This window comes from Myotis davidii, unplaced genomic scaffold, assembly GCF_000327345.1.
Source record: "Myotis davidii unplaced genomic scaffold, ASM32734v1 scaffold2042, whole genome shotgun sequence".
NCBI classification, from domain to species: domain Eukaryota; kingdom Metazoa; phylum Chordata; class Mammalia; order Chiroptera; family Vespertilionidae; genus Myotis; species Myotis davidii.
Genome location: NW_006293469.1, coordinates 43,537 through 61,397, shown reverse-complemented (window position 1 = coordinate 61,397; position 17,861 = coordinate 43,537). Strand labels below are relative to the sequence as shown.

Below are 17,861 nucleotides of genomic sequence, written 5' to 3'. Positions count from 1 at the left end.
GGGACCGGCCGCTGCCATGAAGCTGCCGGCAGGCTCCCAGCCGGACCCGCCGCGCGGAAAACTTAGGAAAACGCAAAGGGCTAAATTCCAGGTCAGCTCCATCTCCGAGGACCTGTTGGGAGGCGGTGGAAGCCTGACTTTATAGCCACAGCAGAGGCTGTAAAAGGCGACGTGAGTATTAACACTTAATAGGTAACTGGTCATCGGTGATAATGCAATCAGTGCATCGTTCAGCGATGTGATGTCGGAAAATGTAAAGGCGATTTAAGCCGAGGAACCTGGAAAATGTCTGAAGAAAGACACGTTCTCCACATTTTTTTTTCTTCTTACAAAGCATTTTAAAATTTGTTTCCATAACGCAACAAAAGCGAGTCCCTTGCCAAACTTTCCCCCCCTTTGAATATGATGAAACATTTTGTAAAAGATTCAAATAATATAGAAACATATGAAACATCCCTGTAAGTTCTTTCCCTCCCGCCCGCCTCTTCCTGGTGTAAGCAATTCGACATCGCTTCCTCCCAGTTTTCCTTCTCCGTGTGGCCAAATGGTAATGCGGGAGTTTGAAAGCTGGTTTAAATCGCTCCTGGAGAAAAGCCCTTAATATGCCTGCCTCTTCACCTGTAGAATGAAGTAGCTGGTAGTGAGAATGAAATGAGGTCATTCTTTAAAATGCTTAGAACAATGCAACTGAGTGATAGTGGTTATTGCATATATTCGATGCAAACATAAGTAGGTGTATGACATTTTAAATGTATAATATAATTTAACATATACAGGATTATGGTTGTTCCTCAGCTTGCTTTCTTCTTTTCACTTAGTAGCTGCTGGAGTTCTGGCTACATCAGAATGTATAGACCCACCTCTTTTTAGCATTCTTCCACAGAAAGGAGGTAACATAATTTAACTTCTTGCATATTAAACACTGGTTCTATCTTAATTTTAATTGGTTGCAAATGTATATAGATATACATTTCTACCTATACATTACATATCTTTGTCCACATGTGTGACTATTTCTTTAACATAGATTCTTAGGAATTAAGTTGACCCAATGGCATATCTGTTTCAAATTCTGATTGAAATACAAAGTCTTGCCGAAACCGGTTTGGCTCAGTGGATAGAGCGTCGGCCTGCGGACTGAAAGGTCCCAGGTTCAATTCCGGTCAAGGGCATGTACCTGGGTTGTGGGCACATCCCCAGTGGGAGGTGTGCAGGAGGCAGCTGGTCGATGTTTCTCTCTCATCGATGTTTCCAACTCTCTATCTCTCTCCCTTCCTCTCTGTAGAAAATCAATAAAATATATTTTGAAAAAAGAAAGAAAGAAAAAAAGAAATACAAAGTCTTCCAAAACAGGTTTCTTCAAATTTAAATTCTACAGACAGAATTGTGCTTAAATCTCTCTGCTTTGCTAACACTTGTTATAAAACTTGATATTTTTGACACTTGGAAGAATGAAAATATTATCTTTATTGGTTTCTTATTTTTCTGCTTAAAATGTAGCTCTTCATGTTTTGGGGCTGCTTGTTTTTCTTCTGAGATTTATGTTTATATCCTTTGTACATTTTTATTATTTTAACTTATTACTGAAATAAAAACTCTTTAATAGAGTTTGGATGTCATATATTAAAACATGATAGAGCCCTGGCAAGGTGGCTCAGTGGGTGGAGCATCCCCCTGTACACCCACAGGTGATGGGCTGAGTTCCTGGTCAGGGCATGTGCCAATCCTGCAGCCCATCACGCTTCTCTCTCATGTATCCTCAGGTGAGGATTAAAAACAAACACACACACAAACAAAAAAACATGATAGGAAAAAATTTTCCCCGGTCCTTTAATATGGTTTATGGTGTCTTTTAAAGTACATTCCTGATACCATAGTTTAAGTCTCACGTCAAACCTGTATTCCTTTATCTTGTTTTAAATCTTTAGATCTTTAGCTCATCTTGAATTTTAACTGTATGTATATTGTGTGGCATGGCTTATCAATTTTTAACATGTTATTGAATAGGCCATCTTCTTCCACTACTTGAAATGCTACCTTACCAGAAACAAAATTTCTATGAAGACATAGATATGTCGGGACTTTCTACTGATTGATTATCCATTCCTGTGACAATACCACACAATTTAAATTTCTATAGTTGTGTAGTACTTTTTACTTTATGATAGGACATAGCCCCTCCTTCCATTCTTTTTCCTGGACTTTTCTTGGTGTTGCACACACACATTTACTCTTCCTATTTTTTTAAAAAATAGAAACAATTTTATTTCATTTACTGGAATTTTAAAGATGGCCTTGATGTCAAGCTTCAAATCTGGTAACCATCATTTTGTTGTCTCTATCAATGAGTTTGTTTTTTGTTTGTTTATTGCTTTTTGTGTATTATCCCACATATGAGTGAAATCATGTGGTTCTTAACCTTTTCCATCTGACTTTTTTTACTTGGCATAATACTCTCAAGATCCATTCATGTGGTCACAAATGACAATATTTTAATTTTTTAATGGCTGAGTAATATTCCATTGAATATATGTAGCATATCTGTATCCAATTGTCCATCAAAGGACACTGTTTCCATGTCTCGGCCACTGTGAATAAAGCTGAAATGAACATAGGGGCACATATACTAGTATCTTTACAGATGAGTGTTTTCACATCAAGATCCTGGCCATTACCAACTCCTTCAAAGAACAATCAGAATCTAGGTTTTGCTGAAATGAAGCTGATTTTTTAAAATATATATTTTTTATTGATTTCAGAGAGGAAGAGAGAGGGAGAGATGGAAACATCAATGATGAGAATCACTGAACGGCTGCCTCCTGCATGCCCCCCACTGGGGATCAAGGTTGCAATCTGGGCATGTGCCCTTGACCAGAATCAAACCCAGGACGCTTTAGTCCACAGGCTGACGCTCTATCCACTGAGCCAAACCAGCTACCATCAGCTTGACCTCTGTATCTATGTCAGTTGCTATTTTATTTGTTCATTAATTTTGCTCTTTAGATTCCACATATAAGTGAAATCATATGGTATTTTTCTTTCTCTGTGTGACTTATTTCACTTAGCATAATACCCTCTAGGTTCATCCATATTGTCGCAAGTGGTAAAATTTCACTTTTTTTATGGCTAACATTCCATTGCATATATGTACCACAGCTTTCTTACCCATTTGTCTATTCATGGGCACTTGAATTGCTTCCAAATCTTGGCTATTGTAATAACACTGCAATGAACATATTCTTTCTAATTAGTGTTTTGGGTTTCCTCGGATATATACCCAGAAGTGAAATCTCTGAGTCATAGGAGAGCCTTCATTTTGTTAATGTGGAGTATCAGTCACATTGATTTGTGGGCATTGCACATCCTTGAATTCCTGGAATAAATCCCACTTGATCATGATGTATGACCCTTTTAATGTATTGTTGAATTCAGTTTGCTAATAATTGTTGAGGGTTTTTGCATCTAATATCAGGGATATTGGCCTGTAATTTTCTTTTCTTTTGGCGACCTCCTTAAGTTTTGTTGTCAGGGTAATAATGGCCTACTAAACTGAGTTTGGAAATGTTCCCTCCTTTTCTACTTTTTTGAGTTTGAGAAAGATTGGTATCAATTCTTCAAATGTTTGGTAGAATTCACCATTTAAGCCATCGGGTCCTGGACTTTTTTTGAGAGGTTTTGTTTTGTTTGCTTTTTTAAAATATGTTTTTATTGATTTTAGAGAGAAGAGATAGGGATAGAAACATCAATGAGAGAATCATCATTGATTGGCTGCCTCCTGCATGCCCCCTACTGGAGATGGAGCCAGCAGCCCAGGCATGTGCCCTAACTGGGAATCAAACTGGTGACCTCTTGGTCAACAACACTCAACTACTGAGCCACACCAGCAGGACTGCTGAGAGGTTTTTGATTATTGAGTCAATCTCCTTACTAGTCTGCTCAGATTTTCTGTTCCTTCATGATTCTCAGTAAGTTGGATGTTTCTAGAAATTTAGGAACTCTCCTCTTGTTGATGGACACCTGTTGGGATTTGGTTGAAAATAAATTAAATTTATAGTTGACAATTTCAACATTCAAGTAGTCCCACTACTGAGTGGGACTTGCTCTATCTACCCACTTACTAAAGATCTTATATGCTGTTATCCACTTTACCTTCCTGACAAGTAACATGAGGAGGAAGGGGTGATGTGGAAATGTAAGCACTCATTCAGACGGACAAAAAGTGACTGTAGCCCCAGCTGGTTTTGCTCAGTGGATAGAGCATCAGCCTGTGGACTGAAGGGTTCCAGGTTTGATTCTGGTCAAGGGCACATGCCCAGGTTGCGGGCTCAATCCCTAGTAGGGGGCGCACAGGAGGCAGCTGCTCAATGATTCTCTCATCATTGATGTTTCTCTCTCTTCTCTCTGAAATCAATAAAAATATATTTTTTAAAAAAACCCTCTAACTGCATTTGTAGTAATTCCCTCGTTCGCTCTGGAGCCTGCACTCCCATTAATGGTAGAATTGGGAAGGGGATGAGATTCATCAAAACAGAACTCAGGTTTCCTATGCTTCAAATTTTCCTTTGGGCAAATAGTTGATCAAATTAAAGTTCAAACTCCTGTCAGGCTGTTTCTCTTCTTTCAGGACCTCTTAACACCATTTTCATTGAGTGGGAGTCAGTACAGAGAAGGGCTCTTTCTTGCTGTCTCCTAGCTTTTCTCTAGAATGTTCTTCCTCCTAACACCTGTTACTGAATGTCCTGCCTGACATTTGTCCGTTTTTTACACCAGGATCTCAGAGCTGCCTCGCTAGCAAGTCTGAGATCCCAAGGTATCTTCATCCCAACAGCCTCTAAAACCCTCATTAATTAGGAACATACCTTTGAAGGAGCTTATAACCCTGCATTTGCTAACTGTGCAGCTTCTCTATTCCCAGTGTCCCTACCCTATCTTTTTCAAGCCAATGGAGAGTGAAATTACTATTATTGAACTCACATACCACATATGAACACGCCTTAATTGGCTCTACAGGCCAAGAATGAATCTGGTAAAAGCTGCAATAGAAACTGCATCATCAGTATACTGATAACTAAGTTTCAGGAAGTTAGTATCATAAACAGCAATAACTTTTACCTGGAAGAAAGCCATAAAATTTGGAAATGGTTTATAATATATCAAATCACAGATTTCCCTTAAAATAAAAGTTAGAGCCCTAACTGTTTGGCTCAGTGGATAGAGCGTCGGCCTGCGGACTGAAAGGTCCCAGGTTCGATTCTGGTCAAGGGCATGTACCTTGGTTGCGGGAACATCCCCAGTAGGGGGTGTGCAGGAGGCAGCTGATTGATGTTTCTCTCTCATCGATGTTTCTAACTCTCTATTCCTCTCCCTTCCTCTCTGTAAAAAAAAAATCAATAAAATATATATTTTTAAAAAAGTTAGACAATAACTCTTAGGGCACAGAAGTTAAACTAGTACAAAGTAATGATGCCCTAGATGGTTTTGCTCAGTAGATAGAGCTTTACCCTGCAGACTAATTCAAAGGCAGATGCCCGGGCTGGGGGATCGATCCCCAGTAGGGGGCGTGCAAGGGGCAGGTGATCAATGATTTACTCTCATCATCAATGTCTCTCTCTCTCTCTCTCTCTTCCTCTCTGAAATCAATAAAAATATATTTTAAAAATAATAAAAGACTCATAGTTACAAGTAGATGGAAACAACCTCTCTCTATATAAAAGCCTAAGCAACTGAACAACCTGTTGACCAGTCGCTATGATGCACACTGACCACCAGGGGGCAGGTGCTCAATGCAGGAGCTGCCCCCTGGTGGTCAATGTGCTCCCACAGTGGTAACACCGTTCAGCTGACCAATGGGAGCCAGACGCAGGGCTCACGGCTGGCGAGCGCTGCTGTGGTGTGAGCCTCTCACAATTGGGACTGACTGGGTGCGAGCCCACGGCAGGCGCAGCAGGGCTGGGATGAGCGGGAGCGGCAGGCAGGAGTAGCAGGCGGCATTGGCCTGCTGGTTTCAGCCCAATCCCCGCAGGCCACGCCAAAGGACCCCACTGGTGCATGACCAACCCGCGGCTGGCCAACCTCCTGTGGCCAGCCAACCTCCTGCAGTCCCTCCCTCTGGCCAGCCGGCCCCGATTGCCAGCCAGGCTGAGGGACCCTACCCGTGCATTAATTCATGCACCAGGCCTCTAGTAAGAGTATAAATAAATTGAAGACAAATGCAAAACAAGTTATTTTATTTTGGTGAAAAACTGCAATAGTTAGCAATTGAAAGTTATTTCCCCAATAAAATACTACATACCATAAAAGTAATGGACCTTTTTCCTACAAATGAAAGCAAAGGTCTTAGTTACTGAAACCACACATTATTAGGTTCCAACTTCACTTAGATAAGAAGCACGCTAAACAGAGGCCCACGTTGGCATAGAAGTGTATGACAGGAATGCGGCACACAGGACCTTCAACTTGGTTCGTTACTCAGCAATGATCTTCCCGAAGCCTTGCTCCCAGAAACATTCTCTCCCTAGCAGAGCTCCATTCAGACCCCAGGCTCCAGGCCAGGAAGCAGAGGGCCACAGTTTCTTTGGTTAGTTGCTTTCAATATCTCAATCTTCAAGCAAGTAATTAGGGTTCACTACCAAGTAGGGATCCTCTTCATAGCTCTCACTCCCTTCCGTGGAACCTTTCAATCCAGCTTGGGTGAGCTCAATGAGAACATGATCCTGTGAAGCACAAACATTCGTCCTCAGGTCTCCACAGTGTTATCGACATGCCAGGTACACAGCACCTGACCCTTCTCCTGAGTGTCTGCTACTAGCATTTTCTTTCATTTCCCCTCCAGACACTCTTAGAAAAAGGACTATACTTTAAAATCATTACTATGGATCTGCTAAACCTGTCCCCATTAGGATATAGACCTTTTCACACCATAAACCTCCTTTTAAAAATTAAGAAATATGGACCTGGGTGATGTAGCTCGGGTGGTTGAGCGTCATACCAAGAGGTGGCTGGTTCGACCTCCAATCAGGGCACATGCCCAGTTTTGGGCTCTATCCCAATAGAGGGTTGTGCAGGAGGCAGCCAAGTGATACGTCTCTGACTGTCTCTCTGTCTCTCCCCTCCCCTCCCTCTGTCCCTTCTTCTCTAAAACCAGTAAAAATACATTTAAAAGAAAAATTTAAGGATTGTGTGAGTAAGCTCAACAGTCATTGTGATTTTAATAAGGTTTTCTGGCATACTACATCAAATACTTGTAAATATAATTTCAAAAGGCAAGATGTATGAATTTTATGATTTGCAATTGTGTAAAATACTCTGATATGTTTATCACTCTGATAAAAGTATTTAGTTTCACGTAATATCTTGATAATTTTAATTACTGGTCATTGAACTCTTTCTTTACTACCCATTCATAAATCAGAGGTAGAATCTGAAGATAAATTTCACTCTGATCTAAGAGCTAATAATAATAAATTAAAAAAAAGAACATGCCAGGTGGCTTAAAAATATTGATGACAGATTTCAAGCCTATGATGTACCTATACATCAACCTAAAATATCTACAAATGAGAAGGACTCGTACCCAAGCCTGTATGGAGGAACTCAGGGAACAGTGATTTGATCCTAAGAAGGTGGCAAAGTCCCACAGAATGAGCACTAATGCCATTAAGAGGGACTGGACACTTTCAAGCACTCTATGTACTAACACACCCTCAGAGGGAGGACACTTGATCAGCACTGTACAAGTTCGCTAGTCTTTTGCGTGAATTAGCTCAGGCAGTGAGTCAAATTAATCAGTGTAGATCGGTTAATTTTGAAATGTGGCCCAATGTGGATTTCCACATGGATCATTTTATCTTACACATTTTATCTTACACTTGGTGGTCACAACATGAGGAACTGTATTTAAAGGGCCAAAAGGTTGAGAACCACTGACTTAGGTAGTGAATGTAAACAGAAAAGAGGTCTGAGGAATGAGCACAGTACTCCATTTAAAAAGTGACAAGAGCGGGGGAGGTTGGAGGTTAATGGGGGGATGAGGACACATCTGTAATACCTTAACCAATAAAGAAATTTTAAAAAAAGTGACAAGAGAAAAAGATTCAGAAAAAGAGACTGAAGAGAAATATCCAGTGAGACAGGAGAAGACCCAGGGGAATATGGTGACTCAGAAGCCAAGGGAACAAGTATTTCCAGGAGCAAAGACCAATTGTGACAAATGTTGCCGACAGGTTGAATACTGAGAAGGGCCAATTAATTTGAGCAGAAAGTACGTATATAATGGTCCTTTACCAGAGTGGGAAAGTGAACTGACTAGGGAAAAGTAACAGCACCGGTAGGGCTACTGTAAAGTCTGTAAGATACAGAATTGTCCACTGGAGACTTGTGGTCATGCATTTAAATAAGAATGGGAACATGGTTGCATGCTTTTCTCTAGATATTTTTAAATGCTTGGATGTGAGTATAAAGAAAGAATTAGATTTAACCAAGACTGGGGTCTGGCCAAACAAGTAACACAAAGAGAGAATGAAGTTGAAGGTAAAAGACAAGAGTGATTATTAGAATTTAAACTGGATAATGAAAGTAAGGAAGGTGAAATATAAAAATTAGGTAATAGTGGTTGTCGCTTGAAAGTTTGTAATGAGAGAGAAAACAAAGGTTAAAAACCCTCAAATAATAAAACCCTAAATCCACCTTCCCAGATCTGACTTACATTCTGCTTGTTATAATAGGGGAAATAAGTCAATCAAATATTGTCAATTCTGTTAGAATTCATAATTCTGACTAGACCCAATGATTCAAAATAAACGAACATCTAACCAACCTACACAAGAGGCACGAGCTCCCTCCCTCATCAAAACCAAGCAAGCAAAGTTCTGTACGTACATAGTGCGTGAGTCGATAAATTACTTTCTCTATGATCCTCTTTTTATTTATAAGTTCCTCTTCAGAATCTATTTCTGATTCAATTTCCTTCAAGTACCAGTTAACAAGCTCACTCCTCTTTAATGCCGACTCGTCCTCTTCTGCAACAAAAAATACATTTTAAAAGGGTTAAATTATCTTTCTAGCAAATTGTACTGTCAATCCTGGGGGCTTGCACACACAGATATGTACAGATTAGATAACCACCAACCAGTCAGAAAGTGTATCTGCCGAAGTAAGATTTGCAATGTTCCAGTATAAGCCTGAAATAATCTGTCATATTACTTGTATGCTTGATTTTATCCTGAAGAGAAAAATCAAATTAAATAGAGATGATAAGAAACAAGCCTTAAAGCTACTAATATGTCAGAGTATAAGGTGTTTCCTTCACCTTTTTATGCTTCATCATCTAAGAGAATGTCTGCCAACAGCAACTGAAGTCATAAATTAGGAATGAAACAACAGCAAGCAAAACTTCTTAAATATAACTTTTCTTCTTTGGAAAAAGACTGGAATTGAGGTCAATTGAGAAGCAAAAACCATGGGAATTCACCAACCGGTGTGGCTCAGTGGTTGAGCGTCAACCCATGAACCAGGAGGCCATGGGTTCGAATCTTAGTCAGGGCACATGCTCATGTTGAAGACTTGATCCCCAGTAGGGGGTGTGCGGGAGGCAGCCTACTGATGATTTTCTCTCATCTTTGATGTTTCTCTCTCTCTCTCTCCTTCTCCCTTCCTCTCCGAAATCAATAAAAACATTAAAAAACAAAACCACAGGATTTTATTCAAAACAAAAAATTAACAATTGATTCCAGCAAGGTCTATTCATACTGACTGAACTGTGTGGTTCTAAGAGTCCAAAGCAGAACTCTAAATTCACAAGAAAAGTTGGAACCTGCATAATATTATAACACAGAAATAAAATATAACCTAAAAAAAAGTCTACTTAGTCTTGATTCTAGCAATTGCTAATAAAATGCAAAATAAAAATTGGAAAATTCTAGCTTTACTGATAACTTCCTTTGAAAAGTTTATTATGGCTGTAAAGTACTCGCTTAACATCGTCAATAGGTTCTGCCATTTTAAGTAAAACATCATCTAATTGGCTGGGTGAACAGTGACTTTTTTTCTTTTTTAAAGAAATGAAGACCTAGTAGAATTTATCTATGGAATGCAGACTATCTGGGTGCTAATCATATCTTTGCCCCATCAATGGTCTGCCATGTTTAAAACTTGTTGTGCGAGAGAGAACTAGAATAATAAAGTATAACATCAACATAAGAACCTGTGAGCTCCCAAATCTTTTTATTTTTTTAAATATATTTTATTGATTTTTTACAGAGAGGAAGGGAGAGAGATAGAGAGCTAGAAACATCGATGAGAGAAAAACATTGATCAGCTGCCTCCTGCACATCCCCCACTGGGGAAGTGCCCGCAACCCAGGCACATGCTCTTGACCGGAATCAAACCCGGGACCCCTCAGTCCGCAGGCCGACGCTCTATCTACTGAGCCAAACCGGCTTTGGCCTAAATCTTTTTAAATGAAAAGGGAGCACCTGTCTGTTCTAGTGGCTCCTTTACTATCTTCTCTCCTCCCGCCCATTGGCCAGTTATCAGGGGAAAGAGAGCAGAGGTTACAGGGCTCACACCTTTAGTAAGCCAAGACAGTCTCTGGTCTTCCTTTACTCCATCTCAGACAGGGTGCTGTGATGACAGCATCTGTCCAAAAGCCGGAATATTGGAACTTATAAGAAATGTCTGATGGCCAACCACCAAATTAAAGTTTTAAGCTTTACTCCTTGATTTCATTATTTTTTCCTTCTATCTTGTGGGAAAGCAGTTACGGGTGAGAAATGTACTACTATCCAGATATCACACTTAAACTATGGAGAAATGAGGGTTTTAGTTTATTCCTAGTCTGGAACGTTTTTGTGCTGATACAGTCTTTTGAGTTCAATTACTTGCCTATGAAATATAAATAACCTAGGAGTTCATACATTTAAAATAAAGCTATAGTAAGGAATAGTGATTTTTGCGTCTGTAAAAACATTATAAAGGCCTTCTCTATGTATTATAGAATCCCAAATCCTGCTTCCAAGCTATTAAAATTGGCCAACATTAATAAGAATAACCCATAAATCTTGTCTGACAATGAACTCATGGGGAAAAGTCCAGGCTGGAATATGCTGACACCCTGCCAAAGTAAGATTGTCTGACAATTTATCATTTCTCCTGACAAAACACAACCTTTAGCAATCAGAAGTGGTTTATGTACACACAGCTTATCAAAGGACTGAGCCTGGGGGCCTCACCTTCTTCCATCTTTCTGAGGTGAAGCACAATAAGGTTAGAGATTCGGCAGTATTCGGAGAAGCCCAGCCTTAGGGAGGCTTTCGGAACAGAATCGCGGTCTGTGTCGTCACTGTGGCCGTTGATTCCATTCACAGGAGCAGGGCTGTCAGCGTGACCTAAGGGAAACATCAACCACCTGAGTCTTCCTTCTGTTCCTCCAAAACTCCCGCATCAAATGTTTATACATACACTAATAGTGCAATACTAACTTCAAAACAAAGATATATTGGGTATTTAGTAATTTCACAAATAAAAATTAAAAGCAGCCCTAGAGAGTTTGGCTTGGTGGCTAGAGCTTCAGCATGCAGACTAAAGGGTCTCAGGTTCGATTCCGGTTAAGGGCACGTACCTCAGTTGCAGGCTCCTTCCCTGGCCTGGGTCGGGGTGCATGTGGGAGGCAACCAATCAATGTCTCTCTCTCACTTCAAAGTTTTTCTCTCTCCCTCCTTTCCACTCTCTCTAAAAATCAATGGAAAAATATCCTCGGGTAAGGATTAACAAACAAAAAAAAAGGGCAAATTCGTAAGTGCTATTAGTAAAGATAACTGAGTTAGAAGAAATGGGAAGGATGAGAGATATAAAGATTTCATGATCTAGCCCTAGCTGGTTTGGCTCAGTGGACAGAGTGTCAGCCTGCGGACTGAAGGGTCCTGGGTTCGATTCTGGTTAAGGGCACATGCCCAGGTTGTGTGCTCAATCCCCAGTAAGAGGTGTACAGGGGGAGTGGATCAATGATTCTCTCTCATCATTGATGTCTCTCTCTCTCCCTCTCTCCCCCCCTCCCTCCCTCCCTCCCACTCTCCCCCCTCCCTTTCTCTCTAAAATCAATAAAAAAATATTTCATGATCTAAAATGCATCTATAATATTATACGCAATTTTTTATCCTTTTATGTAAAACTTTAAATTCTGGTAATTTCCTGTTTTAATGTATTTGAGAAAATGTTTTTAATTCAAAAGCAAAATAACAATAGGTTGGGGAATTAAGTCCACTATCACCATTTTTGGTGTATTTTGTCTTGTAAGAATACATTTTTATGTTAATTACTTAATTAAATTTTAACTTATAAACAGTTAATTACAATTCAATATCCACTTTTTCCTTTTGCCACAGAGACTTCAAAACCATCAACAAGTGCACTTTTACCATGGCATCTCAGAGGGCATTCTGGACTCTAATCCCAAAACAGATTTATAAACAAACGTCTCACCATTGATACCCTCTGGGCTTTCATCGACTTCCATTTGGACTTCTTCATCTTGATCTAAATTGACATCAGGTGTTTCTACACGGATGATGGATTTGTTTAGTAACCTGAAAGCTTCCTTCACATGTTTAGGTTGGACCTAAACCAATCAAGATGAGGTAAATCAGTAAGTCAGTCTTCTTGGTTTACCAAACAGATTTTCTCCAGACAAAATCACAGTGGTATTTTGGTTTACTCACACTCTCCCTCCCTCACACAGACATGAAATATGACATAGTACCATACAGTCACCAGCATGGCTAAAAAGACCAACAATATTGAGTGTTGGAAAAGAATGTAGAACAATTTTCATTCATCGCTGGTGGAAATATAAATTGATACAAGCACTATGGAAAACCGTTTTTGGCAATCTTTACTAAACTGAACACACGCACAACCTAAGACCCAACAATTCCACTCCTAAATATATATATACTAGAGGCCCAGTGCACAAAAATTTGTGCACTTGGGGGGTTCCTCAGCCCGGCCTGTGCCCTCTCGCAGTCTGGGACCCCTCGGGAGATAATGACCTGTTGGCTTAGGCCTGCTCCCGGGTGGCAGAGGGCAGGCCCAATCCCTAGGTGCAGCCCCTGGTCGGGCTCAGAACAGGGCCGATTGGGGAGTTGGGGCACCGCCCCCTGTCATGCACAGGGCAGGGCAGATTGGGAAGTTGCGATGCCACCCTCAGTCATGCTCAGTGTAGGGCCGATTGAGGGGGTTGGGACACTGCCCCCTGTCACACTCAAGCCGCAGGGCGATGGGGAGGTGGCGGCACCACCTCCTGTCACTCACAGAGCAGGGCCCATCAGGGGGTTGGGGCTCCGTACCCTGTCATGCACAGAGCTGGCGGGTGATGGAAGCTCCCAACCGCTCCTTTTTTTCTTTTTAATTCTGGGCCAGCTTTAGCTCTGAGGCTCCAGCTCTTAGGCCTCTGCTGCTGAAAGTAGGTAATCGAAACAATGTATAACTCCAGCTCTGACTCCAGCTCTGAGATCCCGGCTCGCTGAAAGCAGGTTTCTGGAGTGTTTTTTAGCTTCTATATGTTACTATGTTTCAAACTGCAGGCTCAGAGGCCGGCAAGGCAGGCAGGGAACGTTGCAGTCCTCCGTCACTGAAGCAAGCAAGCCTCATGTTCAGTTTAAGCTGCCTGGCTGCCGGCCGCCATCTTGGCTGGCAGTTAATTTGCATATCGCCCCTGATTAGCCAATGGGAAGGGTAGCGGTCGTACGCCAATTACCATGTTTCTCTTTTATTAGATAGGATACCCAACAGAAATGTTTACATATATACATTATATGATCAAACGATATGTATATCCCATAAGAACCCAAATTGGAAACTAAGTGTTCATTAACAGAATAATTGATAAGTCACTGTGATATATTCATTGATAGATCATATAGCAATGAAAATGGAATTACCTTATGTATGTGGTCAAATAATCTTGACAAAGGTGTCAAGACCACCCACTGGGGAAAGGATAGTCTTTTCAACAAATGGTGCTGAGAAAACTGGGTATCACATACAGAAGAATGAAACTCAAAATAATAAATTAACTCAAAATACATTAAAGACCTAAGACTATAAACAATCTACAAGAAAACAGGGTTTGAAAAGCTTCATGACATTGGATTTAGTAATGGTTTCTGGGATATGACATCAAAAGCACAGGCAACAGCCTGGCCAGCGGGGCTCAGTAGTTGAGTGTTGACCTATGAACCAGGAGGCCACAGTTCAATTCCCGATCAAGGCATATGCCCTGGTTGTGGGCTCGACCCCCAGTATAGGGCATGCAGGAGGCAGCCGATCAATGATTCTCTCTCATCATTGTTGTTTCTGTCTCCCTCTCCCTTCTTCTGTGAAATCAATAAAAATAAAGCAAAGGCAACAAAAAATAAAATTGACAAATGAGACTACATCTAATTCAAAAACTTCTAAGTTGAGGAAATTATGGAGTAAAAAAGGTGACCTACAGAATGGGAGAAAATATTTGCAAATGATATATATGATGGGGGTTAATATCTAAAACATAAATAAAGTATATCCATGCCCATTGTACCATTATTCAAAATAGCCAAGAGGTGTGGAAGCAACCCAAATATCCACTGATGGATTTAAAAAATGTGCTAAATACATACAATGGAATGTTACATGGAAGGAAATCCTGTCCATGCTATAACACTGATGAACCTTGAGGACATTATACTAAGTGAAATTAGGTTACACAGGCATGCTCACTGAAAGTTAAATGAGTTGTACACTTACAATATTTGCACTTTTCTATACGTATGTTCTGCTTCAATAAAAAAGCTTATTTAAAAGAAAAATGACATGTCCATGTTTTTGTTGTTGTTTTTTTTGGGAGGGGGGGTGCTTCAAGTACTTTTATAAAAAACCTACAGTCTCTCTAAATCTCCCTCCCTAACCAGCTGAGTCCCGTAACAAGATAAACCCAGCAGAGCAATTTTTAAAAAAGACAAAAAACTATTAACAAAGACACTAAGTCATTTAAGAACAGTCGATATCAAGACATATCCTAATAAACTTACTGGCCTAGGAAAATAAAAAAGTATACTTTTGAAAAAGAGAAAGAACAAGTTATTCATGGGAGCAAAATTAATCAAGGGCTGGCCTCAGATTTCCCCACAGCAACAGTTAATGTTAGGATACAGTAGAAAAATTCACAAAAAAAGAAAATATGAGCCAAAGGTTGTATATCAAGCCAGGCTATTATTCAGGTAAAGGCTATAAATAACATAACACTAAGAGAATATCATTCTCATGAATGTGGGTGTGTTTTTTTTTTTCATTGAACTCTTCATAGGTAGATTTCAATCAGCCAAGAAATGGATTAGAAAATCATAACAAAATAATCTCCACTGAGCCTTGCATATATTTAGCTACAAAACGAAGATTAAAAAAATGTGGGAATTAAGAGTGACAGAGCACAATGTAAATGATATGCATCTGAAGATAGAGAAATGATATATAGAAACGGGAAGGGAACAGAAGAGAACAGGAAGACCTGAGAGATAAATGTGCTGATTGTCTCTCATTTGTACCAGTCAAAATATGATAAATCAAGTGATAGATAAGCATATCTGACTGCACAAAGGTAAACGCTAAGACATTATTTTCTAAAATTAGATGGTTGAGAGGTAGGGGAGTAGGAAATATGAAACATGCTGGTTTTATCACTGTTCATTGTAGGGAACCAATAGATAACCAAGTTACCACTAAAATAAAATACAAACTTTCTGGATATCAGAACTGCATATATAAGCAGTTTCTTGAATGAATAGCGTTAACAGTAACACTCTATAAGTATTACCAAATCTATGACTATCTCATTACTATTTAACTACACTCAATAAATGCTTGACAGTAACCTTCTTCAAGGGAGAAATCCCAAGGTCGCATATCTACGAGCACTCAACAGTTATATAATACTAGTATGCCCCAAACCAAAGATAAAAACATGCTTATAAGCCAACAAATCAATTTCTCTTCCCATCCATTGTGTTAAAGTGACTCTGATACCTCATCACAGCAGTGCATCCGAGCCATTGCTTCCGAGAGACGGATCATGCTCTCAAGCTGCCGCACTGTAATCCTCCAGGACGACTTGCTGACTCCAGAACCATCCCTCTGGCGGAGACGTTTATACTGTTCCACAATGAAGTCCTCCGACTCTCTGGAAATCTGTTTCAGAACATCACTGACATCAGAGCATTTCTACTTGACGGGAGCTGTGTTAAACAGAGGTTTAAGAGCCTTCCGGTGGAGACATTAGGGGAACTAAGAAAGTCAAAACTTTGAAGCCAATGACAAGGAATTAACACTGAAATGCCTTTCAACAGAAACTAAGGCCGGTGAATTCCATGTACTATTTTATATAAAGGAAGGCAGCAGGGTCAGTATTTAAGGAAAATGACAATTTCTAAAAGACTAGTGTCCCGGTGCATGGATTCACGCACATTGAAATTAATTAGAAGAAATATTTTAATATTGCTATTCACATCTTGCTAATGAAAAGAAAACAGGATTCTACTGAGTCTCCTATCTACCTACTCCAGGACTTCTGTGAGGATCAAATGAGATGAGGCATGAGAAAACGCTTCACAAACATTTGGTTAAACTGTAAAATGTTTGCACCTGGCTATAAAGCAAGTTGGGTTCCTGGGCTGAAGAAACTCCAAAGATGCTAATTGCTAGGGAGAGGAAGCTGGATGTTGCCACGTGACATCATTACCCAGCGTCCACAGCCACCGTTTCTGGGCTGGGCTGTGGGCTGCATTTTGGGCCACGTGGGGTGGTGGCGGGGTCTGTGTCCCATGTGGGGGAAGCCGAGTGTTGGTGTGTCAGTGCAAGGTCCGTGATGCTGTTTATTTTTAAATGGTCATTGTGCAACATGGCAGCTCCTGCGTTGAGCATCTGCCCCCTGGTGGTAGTGTGCATGATAGCTACTGGTTAGATGGACGGACACTTAGCCTTTTATATATATAAAAGATATGTAACAAGCTGAAGCAATGGGATAGGATGTAATCTTTTCACCCAAGATGCCAGAGCCCATTAAACAATGCGCAGGCTATTCTTGAGATTCAATTAATTTATGTTGTCTTTAGGGAAAAAAAGGACAATACACATATATATTATACACTAGCTATTTCAGTAAACCTTATTACTTGTCAAATAATAACAAAGAACCCTTAGTTTTTTTAAAGAGGATCGATCAAAAAAATAAATTAAAAAAAACAAGTAAATAAGTGGATCATTCTTTTTTTCTTTTTCTTTTTTTTTAATATGACTTATTGATTTCAAAGAGGAAGGAAGAGGGAGAGAGAGATCAAAACATCAATGATGAGAGTGAATCACTGATCAGCTGCCACCTACATGGCCCCTACTGGGGCTCAAGCCCACAACCCGGGCATGTGCCCTTGACCAGAATCAAACCCAGGACCCTTCAATCTGCAGGCCGACGCTCTATCCACTGACCCAAACCAGCTAGAGTGAATCCTCAGTTTTTCAGAGCAAGGAACTCAGCATGTTAACAAAGAATGCATGCCAAGATCATGCGTACAGAGAAGGGCCAGTACGCAGTCATGGAGAACAAATGCCTCTTCACACAAAAGTGATCCATAACCCTTAGTTTTTATTTTTTATTAAATCTTTATTGTTCAGATTATTACATTTGTTCCTCTTTCTTTCCCCCCATAGCTCCCCTCCACCCAGTTCCCACTGCACCCTCTCCCTTACCCCCTCCACTGTCCTCATCCATAGATGTACGATTTTTGTCCAGTCTCTTCCCACACCCCCCACACCCCCCACATCCCTTTCCCCACCCACCA

At 40.3% G+C, this 17,861-nt stretch overlaps 1 protein-coding gene across 1 annotated transcript in view; it reads right to left on the bottom strand.

Annotated features, from left to right (window-relative positions):
- Positions 1 to 6,210: 6,210 nt before the first annotated feature.
- MCM6 (minichromosome maintenance complex component 6) overlaps positions 6,211 to 17,861 on the bottom strand; it is a gene marked incomplete at its 5' end in the record, with an annotated part of 37,400 nt that continues 25,749 nt past the window's right edge. Inside the window, 5 exons of the mRNA XM_006767151.2 lie at positions 6,211 to 6,713; positions 8,878 to 9,017; positions 11,229 to 11,384; positions 12,478 to 12,613; positions 16,054 to 16,215. Of these exons, the coding sequence (XP_006767214.1) occupies positions 6,597 to 6,713; positions 8,878 to 9,017; positions 11,229 to 11,384; positions 12,478 to 12,613; positions 16,054 to 16,215 (711 nt within the window). The remainder of the gene's footprint in view (positions 6,714 to 8,877; positions 9,018 to 11,228; positions 11,385 to 12,477; positions 12,614 to 16,053; positions 16,216 to 17,861) is intronic.